The sequence below is a fragment of the Saccostrea echinata genome, unplaced genomic scaffold (genome assembly GCF_033153115.1).
Source record: "Saccostrea echinata isolate AGI-Se365-2 ecotype Australia unplaced genomic scaffold, CSIRO_AGI_Sech_v1 ptg000033l, whole genome shotgun sequence".
Lineage (NCBI taxonomy): Eukaryota > Metazoa > Mollusca > Bivalvia > Ostreida > Ostreidae > Saccostrea > Saccostrea echinata.
The window spans coordinates 7,181,873-7,201,510 of NW_026889782.1; the positions used below are offsets into that span (position 1 = coordinate 7,181,873).

The 19,638-nt window shown below is 31.7% G+C and overlaps 1 protein-coding gene across 1 annotated transcript; it reads left to right on the forward strand.

Moving 5' to 3' along the window:
• Positions 1-4,546: 4,546 nt before the first annotated feature.
• Positions 4,547-13,582, forward strand: LOC133198616 (uncharacterized). Its single transcript, XM_061334666.1, has 2 exons — positions 4,547-4,915; positions 12,965-13,582. Exons 1-2 carry the CDS (start codon positions 4,615-4,617, stop codon positions 13,540-13,542), a joined length of 879 nt encoding a protein of 292 aa, XP_061190650.1. The 5' UTR covers positions 4,547-4,614; the 3' UTR covers positions 13,543-13,582.
• The last annotated feature ends 6,056 nt before the right edge of the window (positions 13,583-19,638 follow it).

Here is a 19,638-nt window from a genome sequence, read left to right on the forward strand (position 1 = left end):
GGTCTCATCCGAAGGACCGGTCTCCACCAGGCACGTAGTATCGGGGGGGGGGGGGGGGGGCAGGGGGCCTGCCCCCTTTTTTTCCAGACATAAGTTTTTCTGTAGGAAATGTTCATTGAAAGTCCGGTTGCCCCCCCCCCCCACTTTTGGTTGCAGTATTGTAAAATAAGGGTAATATAAGGGGAATGCAGTGTTTGAAGTAAAAAAAATTGGCACTAAAAGAAGTTGGAACCTACATCCCCCCCCCCTCCCAAATAGGATTTCCGAGTTTGCACAATTTTCCTTTTTTTTTTTTTTTTTTTTTTTTTTTGGCTTGTCAAGTTTTTTCAGGTAAGTTGAAAATATTTTTCCTCAGGTTGCCCCCCCCCCCTTTGCAGAAAACGATGCTACGTCACTGTCCACGTCCCATAGTGGGATTCGAACCCGCGACGTAAGGATCACTACTTACTCGGCGACTGTAGAGCAAAGGCTCTAACCTTTTTGTTTTTCATTGCTATGATTCCATTTCCTTGCATTCAGATCTTCGTTTTCTAAAGCATCAAACAATTCTACTTACAACTCTTTTAAATGTTTAGACCTACATTAATGGAATAACCTAACATGTTATGTAAAATTATAATCGGCTTTACTGTTTTAGAAGTAGTGTGTAGGAAATTATAATTATCCAAAGTCTGTAAATAGGTGGTCTTATATTCCTTTTTTTTTAATTTAGAAGGCCGTGGAGAAAAATAGTATCTTGTACCAGTCGGGCTTCCTTCTGTAAATAAAGCATTATCATTATTAATAGTAGTAGTATATTTTATTTTTTTTTCTGATGTCCTTCATTTGCCAAGAACCTCTTTACTCCAAATGTCTTTTAAAAGTACTTGATCATATTTTGTTTTTAAAGGAATGTTTATTTTATCATCAAAGAATGCTTTGATTACTGATTTGACCTGATGCAGCTTTGGAAAAAGATTCATAGATTTTTGAATACAAATATGATAAGCAGTGAAAATACAACTGTGGAATGTAATTGCCAACAAAATAAAACTGTTTGATGGATGTAATTACAACTACAGTTCCCCTTTAAAATTCAGAATGAAATGGTAGTTAAGTGTAATATTATTTATAGAACACAATGAAGTTAACAAATATACCCTAACAAAAAAATACTATAGTAAACTATAGTTAACTATAGTTTACTATAGTTAACTATAGTAAATCAAAGTTCCAAAGTTTTCACTATAGTAAATCAAAGTTCCAAAGTTTTTACTATAGTAAATCAAAGTTCCAAAGTTTTTACTATAGTAAATCAAAGTTCCAAAGTTTTCACTATAGTAAATCAAAGTTCCAAAGTTTCTACTAAAGTAAATCAAAGTTCCAAAGTTTTTACTATAGTTAATTAAAGTTTCAAAGTTTTCCCTATACTTAATCAAAGTTTCAAAGTTTTTTTTCATTTGTTTAACAACTTATTTATTTTTAATTAATTCTTTTTGATTATTTAGCCGTTTTCGGGGAGGGGGTGTTTATGGGGTTGGTTGAGGCTGGTTTTTGTTGTACATCTTTTTTTAAATATACAAAGTAGTTAATTCGAATGTAATATTTACATTAATAATTTTTTTTAAAAAAATACATGTTGACTGAAGTTGATGAAGCAGATATTTTAATTCTAAATGACACACTTTTTTTTATAATATATTATTTTTTCTCCATAAATAAGACTCCCGTGACGTCTGCATAACATTAAAATTAAATACATAGAAATAAATATTGCTTATTTATCGGCGCAAGCGACAACCTTTACATTAAAATCCATATCTTGAACGTAATTCTTTTAGGGGAGGAATCAGGATTTTAAAATGTTCTCTAACGCTTTCATGAATCTTAATCTTCAAATATCATAAAATGTAAAAATGGGAATCAAAAACATAATTCCACGGGATTTATCGTGCTTAATCAAAGTTCCAAAGTTTTCACTATAGTAAATCAAAGTTCCAAAGTTTTCACTATAGTAAATCAAAGTTCCAAAGTTTTTACTATAGTAAATCAAAGTTCCAAAGTTTTCACTATAGTAAATCAAAGTTCCAAAGTTTTTACTATAGTAAATCAAAGTTCCAAAGTTTTCACTATAGTAAATCAAAGTTCCAAAGTTTTCACTATAGTAAATCAAAGTTCCAAAGTTTTTACTATAGTAAATCAAAGTTCAAAAGTTTTTACTTTGGTACTATAGTTAACTATAGTAAACTATAGTTAACTATAGTTTACTATAGTATTTTTTTGTTAGGGTAATGAGGGCTTATTACGATTCGAATCCAACACTGGAAGTATTAGAAAGCCTTTCATTATGTGTTATCAATCGCATCCCGGAGAGCTCGGAATTTTCGGCTTGTCGGAAAGGTCCGCGAAATTGCGAATGATTAGAAACCACATAGTATCGCGAAACGATATGGGCACAGGTTTCAACTGACCTCTTTTCCTTTGAACGAATCTGAATTAACAGTTTGTTTAATTAATAAAAAAAATCATTATATAAACAATCGCAAATACACTTATCACATTAAAAGTTTAACCTTTATTTTAAAAAGGACATTTTAAAATATATTTTAAGATTTATCACAAATTAAAAACTGCTAAGGTACTATGAAACATAAACTAGTACATTTTTAAGCGACACTGACCTCCTGTGAGTAAACACAGGCATTTGGGATATGGATTCCCCCTTTCCATTTTTTTCTCTTTAAATCTGGGGTCGATTCACCTTTTTCCTGTTTTTGTATTCTAATACCGACAATTTACCCTTAGGCCGTAAAGATGCCCTTAGATGCGGGTGACTTAATGGAAATGTTTACTAATCGGAGGCACATGAAAATTAAATGGAAATATGAAACGGAAGAAGAATGTGTAAAAAAAAATTATTGATGTCTGCATATTTCATTTTTTTATGCTTTAGATAAATAATCATGCAAAGTTTAAGTTTAAGAAGTGAGTTAAACGACGAGAAAATCTCTCTTTTTTATGTATCAGTCGAAACGATATATTTAAAAACAGCTTATAGAGACAAAAGGGTTACATTATCGATAGCATATAGTACATGTTAGAATACAAAAATAGGAAAAAGGTGAATCGACCCAAGATTTAAAAAGAGAAAAAGGGTGGCATTTTTATGTATCAGTCGAAAACGATATATTTAAAAACAGCTTAAAGAGACAAAAGGGTTACATTAATGATAACATTTAGTACATATTAGAATTCAAACAGAAGAGAAAGGTGACTCGGCCCCAGATTTAAAAAGAAGAAAATGGAAGGGGGCATTTTTATGTATCAGTCGAAAACGATATGGGGGGGGGGGGGTCAATACCCCGAGTGCCTGTGTAAGTAACGGCTTACAATGCTGTTATCTACAGATTTTATTCGCTACTTTGCTTTCCATGTCCAACCAGTCGAATTAATGTTATATACATTGAAAGTCTTTTGAAACCAAAAAAAATCTGCTTGTTGATATCGTCAGATAAAATTAATTTTTAGATTATCGTCCCATTTACCCCTCTAAAAATGTCTCGTTCGTTTGTTTTTTTTTCTATATATTCTTATATGTATAATCATAAAATCAAGTTCATATTTTTTCGAGTTATCCCCTGTCTGTATGTAAAAATAAATGAAAACATTTTTTAAATATATACTGAAAATACAATGTATTTAGCCGGGACGATATTTGGCGGAAATTCATTAAGAAGTTATCGTAGCTATGAGCGCATTGCTGAATGTTCTAAATAAAAACATTTCATATTTATACTTGAATAGGAGGATAACCGTTTTCCGCCAGCACGCTGAAAAAATACACAACCAAATGCAGGATACCTATCTTCAAAAAAGAAAAGAAAACAAAACAAAAAGAAAAGAAACGGTAAGAAAACAACACATACAGAAAATACATTGAAAGAAAGAAACTAAAGGACTGATTGTCGTTTTACGTCCCTTGAGATAATTTTCACTAATATGAGAGGTACAAAGAATATTGGATCATGTCTAAAAATCATTTCATTGCTATTGAATTATTATGATACGATTCGTGTGTCATATGAAAGCAGATAGACGTGAATTCAAAATATTTTAATTTGTTTTTCTGCTCTGTATACTGGATCGATATTCACGACGTCAAGCTTGACGTCGCGATATTTTATGACGTAGTTCTTAAAAATGTTAATTTTGCGATATAAAAGCAATTATCTACATTTAAATTACGAGAAAACAAACCCGAAGACATATTTTTTTTCACATTGATTCATTTCAAATCAATTCTATTTTAAGATACCAAAGGGGGAACAATTTCGTCTGCACCATTTAAAAGTTAATGATATATTTGTTTTTTAAATCTTGCCTGAAAACGAGCCGAAATCGACGTTTTTTCGTACATGTATATAATTCAATACAATAATGTCGAAAATGTTACTACAACAATGGCATCTTTGGGACACTTAGAAACAGCAATGACAAAATAAGATTTCGTATAGACTTTAATGTGCCAAACTGTCTTCCATACACTTGTCTCAAAACAAAATGATATCATATCAACATCTATTTTCTGTAGTACTTATTGGGATTGTTTTCATTCTTCACGAAGAAATACGGGATATGAAGAATGAATTAGAAGCATTGAGAAACAATTGTCGTGAAGATATACTGTTTATTAAAAAGGAATTGGCGCCAAAAAGAAACAATTTTCCTGAGGAAAAACGTCATATACAGAATGAATTAAAGGGAACAAGGGACGAATTTCGTGAGGAAATACGTGAGATTAGAAATGATTTAGAGGCGACAAGAAACAATTTTCATTCCATTCTTGAAACCTTGGCATATTTTGGATCCTTGTTGTCAGTTCAAACAACAAAGGGTCTATTTGTTCATGACTTATGGAAAAAAGGGTTTCATAAAGGTAGGTGTTATGTTAGTCTTCAACTGTTTTAACTGAAATAATATATGAGAACGTAACAGCATAGCATGTATTTGGATATTATAATCTATTAGTCATGGTGAATCACCAACATATTTTTTTGGATTATCTTTCAGTTGGATCCTTGTTGTCAGTTCAAACAACAAAGGGTCTATTTGTTCATGACTTATGGAAAAAAGAGTTTCATAAAGGTAGATGTTATGATGGCGTGACTAGTCTACAACTGTCTTAACTGAAATAATATATGACAACACAACAGCATTGCATGTATTTGGATATTATAATCTATTAGTCATGGTAAATCACCAACATAATTTTTTGGATTATCTTTCAGTTTTTTCTCGATAATGTTTAACTTTATCTATACTACTTTATTAAAATAATAGACTCGAATTTTTGGCCTTTAATACCGATAAATCGGAAGAGTACTGTCTTTTGTTTTATATATTTTAAACATCATTGGTACTTGAAGATTACCAATTTGTTTTTATTTTTTCTCAATTAAGCTTCGCTAATTAATAATCAACGAAAATTCCTCAAAAAATTCCGGAAATCATCGGGATTTTTTGGATTTTACAATCTTGCGCGTGCGCATTACATTCACGCTAAATCACGGTGTTCAAATCAGGGAAGACAAAAGTAATTTGTACTAAGTAGATATATATTTGTTATTTTATAATTTCTCTAATAAGAAATCATAAATATATATGAACAAAATATACAGCAAATTTCCAATGAAAATTTACACGTATTTGTATTATTGTTTCTGAGTTTATCCATGCAAATGTGATATTGTGGCCACGTGGGTAATCATTGGAGACACATTTATTATAATTATGTTATTTATGTCTCTGGCCATCTCAACGGAGGCAAAAAGCTCATGATCGTAGAAGCAATATTAATGTAACTACCCGATTTTATTTTATCCTTCCTTTCTTTTGTGCTTTTTTGAGGGGAAAAGGGGGGGGGGTTGTTACAACTGCAGCTAGAATCACATTTTGGTGAAGTAGGCATTCTTTTTCCGCCAAAAATTACAATAACATTATTTTCATTTCTTAACTTTGAAATAAATCGAAATAATTAAATAACTTCAATATAACCGATATTTTCAATTTGAAATGTGTCTAAATGATTGCAACTTGAATTGTTCGCCATGTTTACTATTACCTTCACTGCTGAGATTTATAACTTCACCTCCAAAAATTTCTTTAACTTTAAAAAAAAGTGGGTGAAATATGTAAAGTATTGTTATTGATCTTCAGTACGTTATATAGAAGGGACAGCCTGTTCTAGGCTAGATCTTCAAAATATGTAAAGGTTGTCATGGTAACTACGCTGGAAAGGTAGTCTGAAGTCAGCCCTTGCGGCCCGTACAGTTCATTCTATCAATGCTGCTAAAATATCGATCGTTTGTAAAATATAGGGTGAGTTAACCATGCATTCTCATTGGCTGTCCAAAAATGAAATCGGTCAAGGTCAGTAAACTGTAAAGTTTGCGCTAAACTCAGACTTTACTAAATATTTTGAAAAAAATTATGCTCTGAATAATTAAATCAGAAACATTTATTTTAAAATGTTTCTGATTACATTGTATGATTTCAATTAAAAAATGGAAATGATATTGTATGATCCAAAAAGAGTTGTTCCCCCCCTCCCCTTCAGGAAAAGACTTCATTATTGCAGCAAGAAGTACCTTCAAGTTCCTACTTTCCTACTTGGATACCCTTGCTTGGCTTATCTAAGATAATGATAATTTTTGTATCCCATATATTTTATACTTAGCATAAACAAGAGGCCCATGGGCCACGCGGCTCACTTGAGCAACTAATTTTAATGGTCAATTACTCTAACCCAAACAGCTTTAACAAATCAGAAATATCTGTACAAATTTAGTTTTTTATATTAAATTTTTGAAACATATTCTAACTTTTTCTCCAAAGATTTTCATATGTAAAATTTACAGTAAATATTTTGTTCTCCCCTCTCCCTTTATGGTTGTACCCTTATCATGACCCTTGTTATCGTCATCATCAAATTTGAATGTACATTATATGAATTTACATTTCAGAAAACCTCTCTGGTCAAATAGGTTTGGAAAAGAAAATTCATAAAAAAAATTTCCTATAAATACTCCGATGGATACCCCTCCCCCATTGTGGCCCCACCGTACCCTCAAGGGTCATGAAAGGTCATGATAAGATTTAAACAAAATTGAGAATGCTTCCACATAAGTTTCAACATTCCTGGCCAAAAGGTTCTTGAGGAGAAGATTTTTAAAGATTTTCCCTATATATTACTATGTAAAATTTCAACCCCCCATTGAGGCCCCACCCTACCCCTTGGGGTCATGAATTCAACAATTTAGAATCTACACTACCTGAGGATGCTTCCACATTAGTTTCAACTTCCCTGGCCAAATGGTTCTTGAGAAGAATATTTTTAAAGATTTACCAAAAAATTTCAATATTTCTTAATTATCTCCCCTTGAAAAAGGGCGTGGTAGTTCATTTTAACAATTTTGAATCTCCTTCACCCAAGGATGCTTTGTGCCAAGTTTGGTTGAAATTGGCCCAGTGGTTTTGGAGAAGAAGTCGAAAATGTGAAAAGTTTACAGACAGACGGACAGGCAGACGAACAGACTGACGACAGACAAAATGTGATCAGAAAAGCTTACTTGAGCTTTCAGCTCAGATGAGCTAAAAAGTAAAACACATTACATTTGTTGAATCATAAAAGATGAAAAAAACTTTCAAATTGGTTACTATTTATTTCGAATTTTCAATAACTATAACAGGTTTTAACACAACTGAAGCAAACATATTGTTTCCAAAAATCGAATCAAAATTATTCAAAAACCGAGGTTTGGGTTTTAATCGAATCGATTCAAAATATTACTAATTCAAGGATATTACATTTTTTTTTATCAAAACAGACAGTCATGAGAGCATTTTCTTATATCATATATTTGATAAAGTACATTTGATATTCTTAATTTTTATTATGATCTCTTGAACAACCAGTATGTTTTTTTGTTTTTTGTTTGTTTGTTTTTTTTTTTGGAAGGGGGGGGGGTATTTGCAAGATAATCTGTTCTGCTTCACATCTGCTAAATTGTGTAGAAATACCAGTATAGCACATTTGTCCATTTTCATTTCTGCTTTTACAGATTATATACATGTCTATAACCTGTGTACATATAAAGTATACGTATTAGCAGTGCTTAATAACTCTTTTATTGTTGAGGTCATATTTTGAACAAGTTGAGACCTGCAGTGGTAAAATTGTTACAAAATTTATTACACATGTAATTTAATAACTGATTGTGTAAAAATACCAGCTTAGCACATTTCTTCATTTTCATTACTTTGCTTGATATGTATCAGCAGTGCTCAACTCTTTGTTGTTGTCATATTTTCAATAAATATCCATAATTTCTTTTATTAAATTTGTTAGGAAAGGTGAAATTTATGTAAGCTCCGGCGTGATTCGAACTCATGCTTGATTTATAGCTAAACTTGGGGTCAAACCCATTCTGCGCTACGCCGTTACGCACCAATTTTAAGAACAAAAAAAAACCAAAAGAACAAAAAACAGAATTATATTCACATTCATTGTTTATTTCAAAAGTACCTTACAATATGAATGTGTCGATGTATCTATTTTGTAAATGTCCGATATGCACATGGATGCATTCATCATAATGTCAACCCGTGCACGCACGGGTCAAAGTCTAGTAATATTTATTATAACGTGTCTGTTATTTACATTACTAAACGTTCGGAAAAATACTCCGTGTTATGAATACAAGAGTCAATGTTATAAATAGAAACGATACTGTACTTGTCAAGGTTAGGTTATCCATAATTGCTTCTGCCGGGGTTCTACGGTATCGGTGTACTTATAGATGAAGGTTGAAAACAAAACACTTATAATTGTGACAATAAATGTCACTCATCAACAATAAAACATGTGTTTTAATAATGTATAAGCTTGAAATTATTTTGTTGACTCACTAAATCTTGAAATAAACATGGAAACTATACTGTGCGTAAGTTGCTAGTGTCAAGGGACGTTACTCTGATACCGGTGTATATGTATGGTGCGCTACCAGTGTTACAAATAAGCCAAATTTTGTCATAAAATTCATTGAACAAATTAAGTTATTTAAAATGTAAATCATTTTGAGATTTAAAGTGCATTTTCTTCAGAATGTTAAGGGATAAAACAATATTCTGAAAAAAATCATTTGTGAAACTTTTTTAATTTCACAAATTCAAGAAACTGATTCTTTTTTCATAATTGATAAACTCTTGAAAGAACCCCCTTCTTTCATTTCCTTTCCTTTACAGCAGAGTAGTAGATGGGATCAATGTCCACACAAATAAGTCTTTGCCAATTTAATAAAAGCAATCATTCTTGGCTCCTTTGGCTCACATAGTCTACATACACACCATCCTCATTTCCAATTTCCAAATGTTAAATTTCAGTCTAATCAATACAAATTGGACCCCCTTTCCCTTTTTGATATACTTTTTTAATGTTACTGATCTTTTTTTCATTTAGAATTTGCTGCATAATCTTTGATTTTTTTTAACTTGGAGGTAAAGCTATTGATGAATTTTCATTTGTTGCTTTACACTCCTTTAAAAGTAGCATTATATGCCTTTTTGAATTTTCAGATTTTTTGTATTGTACTTTATTTCAATTCTTTTGATTTTTTGTACATCCTTAAAACAGAAGATAATTCCCTTTTTTATCAGCTAAAATATTATGAAAAAATGATTGGAAGAAAAACCAGGCCAAAAAATCTTCATGCTTATTTGCAGTCATATAAAAATATATATTTTTGACTCTTTCATTGGGTTAAATACTTCTTGCTGAAACTGTGTTTCATATTGAACTTTTCACAGCAGTTACATGACTCATTCTTAATGTAAATAAACCAGACGACAACAGATATGCCAATTAGTTGTAAAATACACCTATAAATTCACAGTTTGTGACATTTTTACATTATAGGGTATGAAAACTTACAGGTAACGTTTAAAAAATGTGACCATTTAATGTTGCTTTTGATACTTACTAGACTTTGCAACATTTTAAGATCTAAAGCGATAGTAATGACAAGGTATCACCAATATTTTTCTAAAAATATCTGGCCGCTAGGTGTCGCCAACAGCGAACAAATTTATAAATAAAGGGATACCCCGGTACCGTAGAACCACCAGTATAGGAATGGAGTACTACATACGCGAGAATTCGACTGCTTTGCATGTATTATATTTTTGTAAATATTTATTTGCACTAGATAAAAAAAACTTTTTATTTGTTTCTTAAAAAAAGGCTTCATGTAATTTGTGAAGTGGAATAATGGAGTGGGATCTTTTTGTCATTAAATAAAACAATGATATCTTTATTATAACTCCAAAACAACAAAGAAAACCACTTACTTTTTTTTAGATAAGGGAAACTTAACACTTTCTTTTGGTACAACTACATGTAGGTAAACAGGAATTTTGCTCAACTTGTTTCTTCAACTTTCGCTGTACACATATCTCTTATATTTAAATCGTTTTCTTACCACAAGCAGTACGAAATAGATCATATGTCAGATTACTTTTCAGTTTCCCTATTGGGTGAAAATTAATTCATTCCTGACTGCGTAATAGTTGATTTATTTCTTATTGTGTGAGAATGTGCAAAAATAATATGAAAATGTGTAAAATACTGTAAACATACATATTATCTCGGCAAATATATTTAAGTACCTTTCGCATTGCTTCATTTCCACCTATTTATGTATACACTAATACATGAATTTATCTCATATTTGACCTTTTTAAAACCTAGGGGTGCTAATTTCTCATTCCTCTTATCAGTTGAAGAGGAGCTCGAGGATTGCGCTAAAATATGAGTTCGCTAGATTACAGTATGTCTTTTTTAATCTATATGTATGATTGTTATGAAATCTGTTGCTTCACAACATACATCAATATATAAATCATGCATACATATTCCTGTTTGAAGGAATTTAATTGAAAAAAAATTCACTACATGAAGTCCAGACTCTAAGACATGTATTAATCAGAACCCTAGAGTAAACGATTAGTAATAACTAGCGTGTTCAAAGAAACACATATGTCGCCTGCTTTATAGCATCATTAAAAATAACAATAAAACGAAGGGTTTTCAGTTATTTATTTGCCTCTAGCATTATCATCACTTATAAAAGCAAGAAAAACATCCATGAACAATTAAACCGATAGAATAGCATTTGTCATTCAAAAGCTGACATTAAAACAGAAATATGATAATTATTCCCAACCCTTCAAAGCTAGAGTGAATAATGAAATCGAATTTTACATATTAGAATGTTTGCTCATTTAAAAACATGATAAGTATGTGTTTAATCCATCTATCCCCCAAAAGAGATTCAGTTTTCTTTATTCCAGTAGTCTACAGCGATTCTTTTGGTATACCTATCCCGATGTATTTTCATAGTATTTAACTTTCAATGTGTGTGGTTACTATATAGCACACAGTCTCAAAGCACAATGTCATGAGCTCTTAAACATGGAATATTAATGCGAATATCAAACCCCGCCTCACAAAATCAAAAGAGACACAAGTTTAAACAACCGCCCGAAGTATTTTTTGCATAGTAGGTCAAAGGTCAAGTGAAGTGAATTGTAACACTGGTAATTTTCATGAAGTTTTATGTCAAATAGTCCACATGCTAAATAGCATAATTAACCTCTCAAATGTCAACATATGCTGTATATTGGCACTGTTAATTGTTTTAAAAAGTAGGTCAAAGGTCGAGTTCATAGACCACGAGGATGTCAAATCAATACTTTTTACACTTCTCAAAATATAGAGTGTGACTGACGGATGAATAGACAGAGGGACGGAGAACTAGACACCGGCTCTGTAGGCGACAAAAAAAAAAAAAATAGAAATTTCCTACGCCATCTGGAATAACCATATTACATGTAGCAATGGACTTGTTTAGTAATATTCATTTCTTTAATGTGATCAAGCGAGTTAATCAGCTTTGAATTAAATCTAAATAGTTATCCATTACCATTTGCCTACTTTAAATGAATGTTTAATGAATTACAATAGTTGAATTAGAGGAGCAACTACATGTAATTTGTATTATACCACGTTATCTCAATGAAGGAATTTACTTGTAAAACGTTTTCAATTGGCACAAACTACCTATAGATATTGCATTTGCGTTTACTTATACGGGAAACAAAAACTATACAAAAAGTATATTTCATTGTACAAGCTGTATTGATTCAATTTACATTTTTAGCCTAAACACCATTTGGGTAGAAAATAAACAGAAGTATTAAGTGAAATATAAGGAAATCTTTCAGAGTATGATTCGGCCCCAAATATGAATCTAGTAAAAGTAAAGTTTGAATTATCAGTTCAATTTTTGGCATTCCAAGCTTTAAGTTTTTCATAGAAACTGAGGTTTTTCAATTTATTATCATTTATGACCTGTCATTCTCCCAAGGAAGACTTTAAAGATAATCAATGTAATCAAACTAAATTGCTTTCTTTTTATTAAATGCATGCAGTTTACATGGAATACAAATCGAATTTGAGCAAGGCTATATGCCGATGCTAAATCTAAATCACGTTTAAGCTCAATGATATATAGGACTTTGCTATCAGTAACTGTCCAACGTTTTTCTGAGATCTAACTGTTTAAAAAAAAATGAAAATCATCGATTTCCTTCCTTTTTCATTGTAAATGTTTTCTTTTATAATACTTTACCTATAATGACCTTACTAATGCTTATCAAAATGCACATTTAAAGTTATTCAGCTGGTTACAATATCAATTTTAATCCTTGCAATCTCCATTTGAGGTATGCCAGCTTCGGCGTTAAGCTTACAGTATTTATCCTGATATTTCGGAGTATTGTTCAATAATTTGGCCAAGAAGTATAACTTACCTATAAGGACCACAAAATTCACTTTTAATTTATTTACCTTCTTTTTTTTTTATTTTAGATAGTGTAGATTTTGATTTGTCAACGGTGAAAGGAATCTATATTTCAAAAAACAAGAAAATACTCAGCAATGCCATGTTTTCATCAGCTGTGGTTAGACAATTTGGACACACATTACAGCAACACGGAGGAGCTAAAGCTAACAGAAAAATATTACAGGGAGAAGAGTTCAGGCTGCTTTTTATTATGCAGTACGAATTCAAAAAGGCATGCACAGCTGAAAACCCTTTCTTTGTTCTATCTTTTTGCGACGAAAGAAATTTTAGATTTAATCAGGAAAAGGAAATTGCACACTGTTGGAATATGTTAACACAATGTGTCACAGACACTATACACATATTCTTCATAAAAGAACAACAGATTAAAGTCGATTTGTTGTCTCCCTTAACTGAACGAACTCCATTCAGTTTTGGATTTGATATAAATATAAGTGGGATACACGGTTCTATCACCTATAAGGATCTTTTGAGTGGGAAAGAGTTGCACACATTCAATTCTGTCAACTTTTCGGAATCATTGATCCCGTTTTTTGGTATCTTTCATCGTGAGATGGTTGATTGTATGATCATATTGATCTAGTATTTCGTAAATGTCACGGGTAAAATAAAAAAAAATAAATTTTTTTCAACAATTTACGATTTTTTTTTTTTATAATTTTAGTTTAAGGGAGCCGATTGGGGTTTTATTATGTGAACACTGCAATAGGAAGACTTCAATTTAATATAATGTGTAACTTACATTGACCTTGGTGTACATGCCAAGTTTAGGCGAAATCTATCGTCTGGGTATTTTTATGATCGACTCAAAATACAGGTTCATTAACTATAAGATTATATGGGAAAATTTTACGCATTTTTTTCCTTTTTTTTTTTTTTTTTTTTTTTTTTTTGGATTACTACAAAATATGACAGATCCTAATTATTCATTAAAAAACAATTAGAAAATAAATTTTAGATTTTCAAAGCACTGTGTTTAAAGTTTCATAAGCATGTATTTTATGTAAAAGCCAGAAGTCTCTGATGAGACTGTAGCTCTACTGGTCTGTATGTATAACAAAACAAAAGTAGCACTTGGATTTGAAACTTTGCAACTTTGCATAAATAGAATTATGCATCTTAATGTAGTTGACTTCTGTGCCAAGTTATTTTGAAATCAAATGAAAACTGCATGAGGAGTAGCGTTATGAAAGTATTTCACGGAAATTTCTATTTTTAGTAACCATGACAACACCATTCACCGGAATTAAAAAAAAAAAACAAAAACAGAAATACATATTATGTATCGTAGTGTATTCTAACTGTGTGCCAAGTTCTATTGAAATCATACCAAAACTGTAGGAGGAGTAGCGTTTTAAAGGAATTTCACAAAAATTTCTATTTTTAGTAACCATGGCAACACCGTCCATTGAAATAAAAAACTAATGCACTAAATTATGTATCCTAGTGTAGTCTACTTGTGTGCCAAGTTATATTGAAATCGGACCAAAACTGTAGGAGGAGTAGCGTTTTAAAGGAATTTCACAGAAATTTCTTTTTTAGTAACCATGGCAACACCGTCCATCGAAATCACAAAACAATGCACTAAATTATGTATCTTAGTGTAGTCTACTTGTGTGCCAAGTTATATTGAAATCGGACCAAAACTGTAAGAGGAGTAGCGTTTTAAAGGAATTTCACAGAAATGTCTATTTTAAGTAACCATGGCAACACCGTCCATTGAAATCAAAATCCGATGCACTACCTTATGTATCTTAGTGTAGTCTACTTGTGTGCCAAATTATATTGAAATCGGACCAAAACTGTAGGAGGAGTAGCATTTTAAAGGAATTTCACAGAAATTGCTATTTTTAGTAACCACGGCAACACCGTCCATCGAAATCTAAAACCGATGCACTAAATTATGTATCTTAGTGTAGTCTACTTGTGTGCCAAGTTATATTGAAATCGGACCAAAACTGTAGGAGGAGTAGCGTTTTAAAGGAATTTCACAGAAATTTCTATTTTTAGTAACCATGGCAACACCGTTCATCGAAATCAAAAACCAATGCACTAAATTATGTTTCTTAGTGTAGTCTACTTGTGTATCAATTTATATTGAAATCAGACCAGAACTGTAGGAGGAGTAGCGTTTTAAAGGAATTTCACAGAAATTTCTATTTTTAGTAACCATGGCAACACCGTCCATCGAAATCAAAAACCGATGCACTAAATTATGTATCTTAGTGTAGTCTACTTTTGTGCCAAGTTATATTGAAATCGGACCAAAACTGAAGGAGTAGTAGCGTTTTGAAAAATTGTTTACAGACAGACGGACAGATAGACAGACAGACGGACGGACGACGGACACCTTACTATCGCATAAGCTCCTCTGGTCTCTGACCAGTAGAGCTAAAAAATATCAGTTTTTCAAATTTGCAGTAAGATTTTTTAACCTATGGTTTTTTTATTTTTATTTATGATTTCGTAAATCATATTAACCGTTCACGGTAGCTCAGTCGGTAGAGCGCTCGCTTCGTGATCGGGAGGTCGTGAGTTCGAATCTCGGCCGCGACTGACCTAAGTCGATAAAAAATGGGTAGCAACTGTTCCTTCGCCATGCGCTCGGCACTTTGAAGTGAAAGTTGCGGGTCCTTCGGATGAGACCTTAAAAACCGAGGCCCCGTGTCACGGCAGGCGTTGGCACGATAAAGATCCCTCACTGCTCAATGGCCCTGAGTGCCGAATAAAGGTCAAAATTTGAAGCCCTTCACCGGTATATGGTGACGTCTCAATATGAGTGAACAATTCTCGAATGGGACGTAAAACAACATACAATCAATCGTAAATCATATTGCGAAATAAAAAACCCAAGTCGGTCCCTTTAAAATAGCTAATCCAATGTAGGCACAGTACAATATATTTTAATTTTGATAAACTGTATAGTAACTGTTTAAATTTTATGGAAATATTTTCGCTTGTTATTCTGGAGATTTTTTTTATTGATCCGCCACCATAATACCTGATATACGGGACTGGTGATATTGAACGTAGTGAATTTTAAACGGACTAGCGCGAACATCTGATTTCTTTAGATCAAGTGACTATACATTATTTAAGTACATACATTTAACTTGTACATAAAATATTCAAGTAGTATAAAAAAGAAAAAAAAAGGCCTAAAATTACGTACCATTAATGAGTAAATGAAACCTAAAATCCATGAAAACTCACCTAAATGTAATAATTACCAGTCAATTCATCAGACAGGATGAGCAAATTTTCACGTCTTTGCTGTGTTGAGGGAGGCATTCAAATGAACTGAACATCTTGTAACATATTTATTTTAATGTGCCGATCTTTCTCCGATATATGTGTGTTTTTTAATGATTGGTTTGATTTTTAATGAATGCATTTAAATAAAAAACTCAAATGAACTAGAAGCATCAAAAAGGAATTTATTTCAGAAATTACGTGATTTAAGAAAACAATTAAAGGCAATATAAAAAATTTTTTTGTAGGGATATACATTATATAAAAGAGAACAAGAGGCAACAATGATAAATGTTGGTAAGGAAATATGTGGAATAAAGAATGAATTGCGATGAAAAATAAGGAATAATAAGTTATAGAATTGCAATGAAGGATAAGGAATAATAAATGTTTAGATGAAGAAGGGTCCTTTTCACCTAATAGGGTTTGGTTTCAGTCAGTCAGTCAAATGGTTCTCACGGTACTCGAGGACATTATCTTCCTTATATCTAGGGTAGCTTTACCTTTGACCTTGTGATAATAATGTTTAGCGTTTTAGATCAGGATTTATTGAATAGGCATACATCAGTAAATTTGACTGTACTCTGAATTTATTTCCAATACATGTACATGATTTTACCAACACATCTCGGATACAGTTACATTTTACAAAACTGAGTGATTGATCTATGAAATATTTGTTCCTTCAGGATGATAATACATGTACAAATACACCATTATACATGTATTATTGATGATAATAAAGTTAAATTAATTGTAGTTAAGGGCTAAAATTAAAAAAAAAAGAAGAACTTTTTCAATAATCTTTTCTCATAATCCCACCTAATTCACTAGAATTTGAGTATATTTTTAAATCTATCTTCTTGAATTTATATTCATGTGGTTAAGTGTCTATTAAGATTCAGTAGTATAGAAATATACTTAGGAATACGGGATTGCACTAACCCGTTAGTTATTAAATGTAATTTTCAAATAAAATGAACATTGATAAGATGCCAAAAACTATGACTTTTATTTTTTTTTTCTGGAGCTCTTACTTTGATGTACATATTACATATATTTTCCTTGTTGCCTTATTTTATTTTCTTGCTGCCTCTTCTATTTATGATTAAGGAAGGATTCTTTTCCATGGCGCAATAGCTTATATTTTTTCTAAAAATTGACTTTTTTAAAGGATTTCTTTGAAATAAATATTCTTGAGATCCTCATGAGCTACAGCGATGATGAGTATTATTGCAATCATATACCATTATCCATGATAAAGTCCAGGCATTTTGACATCATAGACAGCTGCTTTTTTTGCTGAAGAAGAATACCTAGATAGGGAAATTTCCAAATTCTTAGCTAAAAACATAATTGAAAAAGGGAATGACTTTTATTCTGATCAATATATATCAACAATCTTTCCTCGTGAGAAAAAAGATTGTTCAATCAGACTCATTTTAAATTTGAAAAAATTTAATTCAGAAGTGGAACACGTCCATTTCAAGATGGACACATTAAAATCAGCTATAAACCTAATGAAAAAAGATTGTTGGTTTGCTTCCATTGACCTGAAATATGCTTTTTATTCAGTCCCAGTAACAAGGGCAGACAGAAAATATCTCCGCTTTATGTGGTAAGACCAATTATTTCAATTAACTTGTCTACCCATGGGATTATCTACATCTCCAAGTTTTCACAAAACTTTTGAAGCCAGTCCTTTCACAATTGGGGGTGGGGGGGTTGCATAAATTTCAATGTTATCATTTTCCCATATAAGAAATTATTGACAGAATAAATCTTTTAAATTGAGAGATGATTCAGCCCCCTTCTTGAAATTAAATATAAAAAAATAAACTTATTTAAATGCTAATATGCACGGATTGCTAAAGCACAGTATTGCTTTGAGCTCTACATCCAAATCAATTTCTGAAAGGTTTCATATTCCTATAATTGATTTCAAATTATATAGATGTCTAGGAGCGAGTGCCATCATCAACTATGGTCTAATACTGGTGTTGTAGAGCGAAACCTCCCTCCATAGTGAGACTTCCCTAACAAAAAAGTACTATAGTTAACTATAGTTTACTATAGTTAACTATATTATCAAAGTTTTTTCACTATAGTAAATCGCAGTATTTTTACTATGGATTTCAGATCGTTATATTTTTTGTTCTTCAATTCATACATGCACATTTTTATATTACATTGAAATATTATTTGTATATTCACACATTATTTCCAAATTTTACGTTACTGTTATCGAATTTTAGAGATTTTAAGCTTTGAAATCTCAAAAAAGATCCACAGTAAAGTGTCATAGTAAATCAAAGTATCAAAGTTTTCACTATAGTTAACTATAGTAAACTATAGTTAACTATAGTAAATTTTTTTAGGGTTCCCCAGATGTCTTGCTCTAGATTGAGCCTTCTCCCTTTGAGGGAAGTCTAACTCTAGAGCCATACTTCCTCTCCAAAACCATACTTCCTTCCAAAAGTATCAAAATAGAATAAGTTTACTCAAGGGGAGCTTCACTTTATAACCTTATTTCCCCCGGAAGATTTGCTCAAGAGAGATACTATCCCCTTCTGGAAGGCCAACTTTAGGGCCACGTTTTTCCGTTGAAGTCTCCCTTTAGAGTTACCCCCCTCCCTAATCAAGGTACATTCTAAATCTGTCAAATTATTTGAAAAGAAAAGAAGGATATACGAGAGGTTATCGAAAAGTTCGTGGACTAGCGACATAAAATTAAAACGCTTGAGAAACATAAATGAATTTATAAACATTAAATAAGCATTTTCTTTTCTATCTGTTAAATAAACAATAAATCATAAATTTAATTTTTTTTAATAAATTGTAAATGTTTTTGTAAGCAATGGTATGTCCGGACGCCGCAACCTTGAACATGACGTATTTTCTACCTGAGTGTAACTGAGAAAAACTCTTCTGATATGGGCATTTGTCATCCGAAAATCCCATTAATTCGCTCATGTGATGTGACACAATTTCTCCGTGAAAGTTGCAAATTTTTACCCTATTCTGTATATTCTATTTGAAATTTAATCGTAAATTTTATATGGAATTTCCAAACAATAAAGGGATTAAAATAACGTCATTTTACAACATTCTATAAAGTTTCAGCCCCTGGAAAACGTGACATAAACCCGAAAATGTTTAAACAGGTTACAGAGAAATACAAGAGGCCCAAGGGCCTTAATGGTCACCTGAGTATAATACAACAATTTAGAAGTTAAATACACTGATAGATGAAGCTTTGTTGCCCTAAAGCAAGAGAAGTAGGAAGATCAGGATCAACAAAATAATTAGTCTTGTATTCAGTATCAACTCAAAAATTAAGTTCTAATCTGTCCCCCACTTAACACTATCACCATGCAGACTATTAACAAACTATTAGTGTTTCTGTACTATTTTTAAACCCATATTA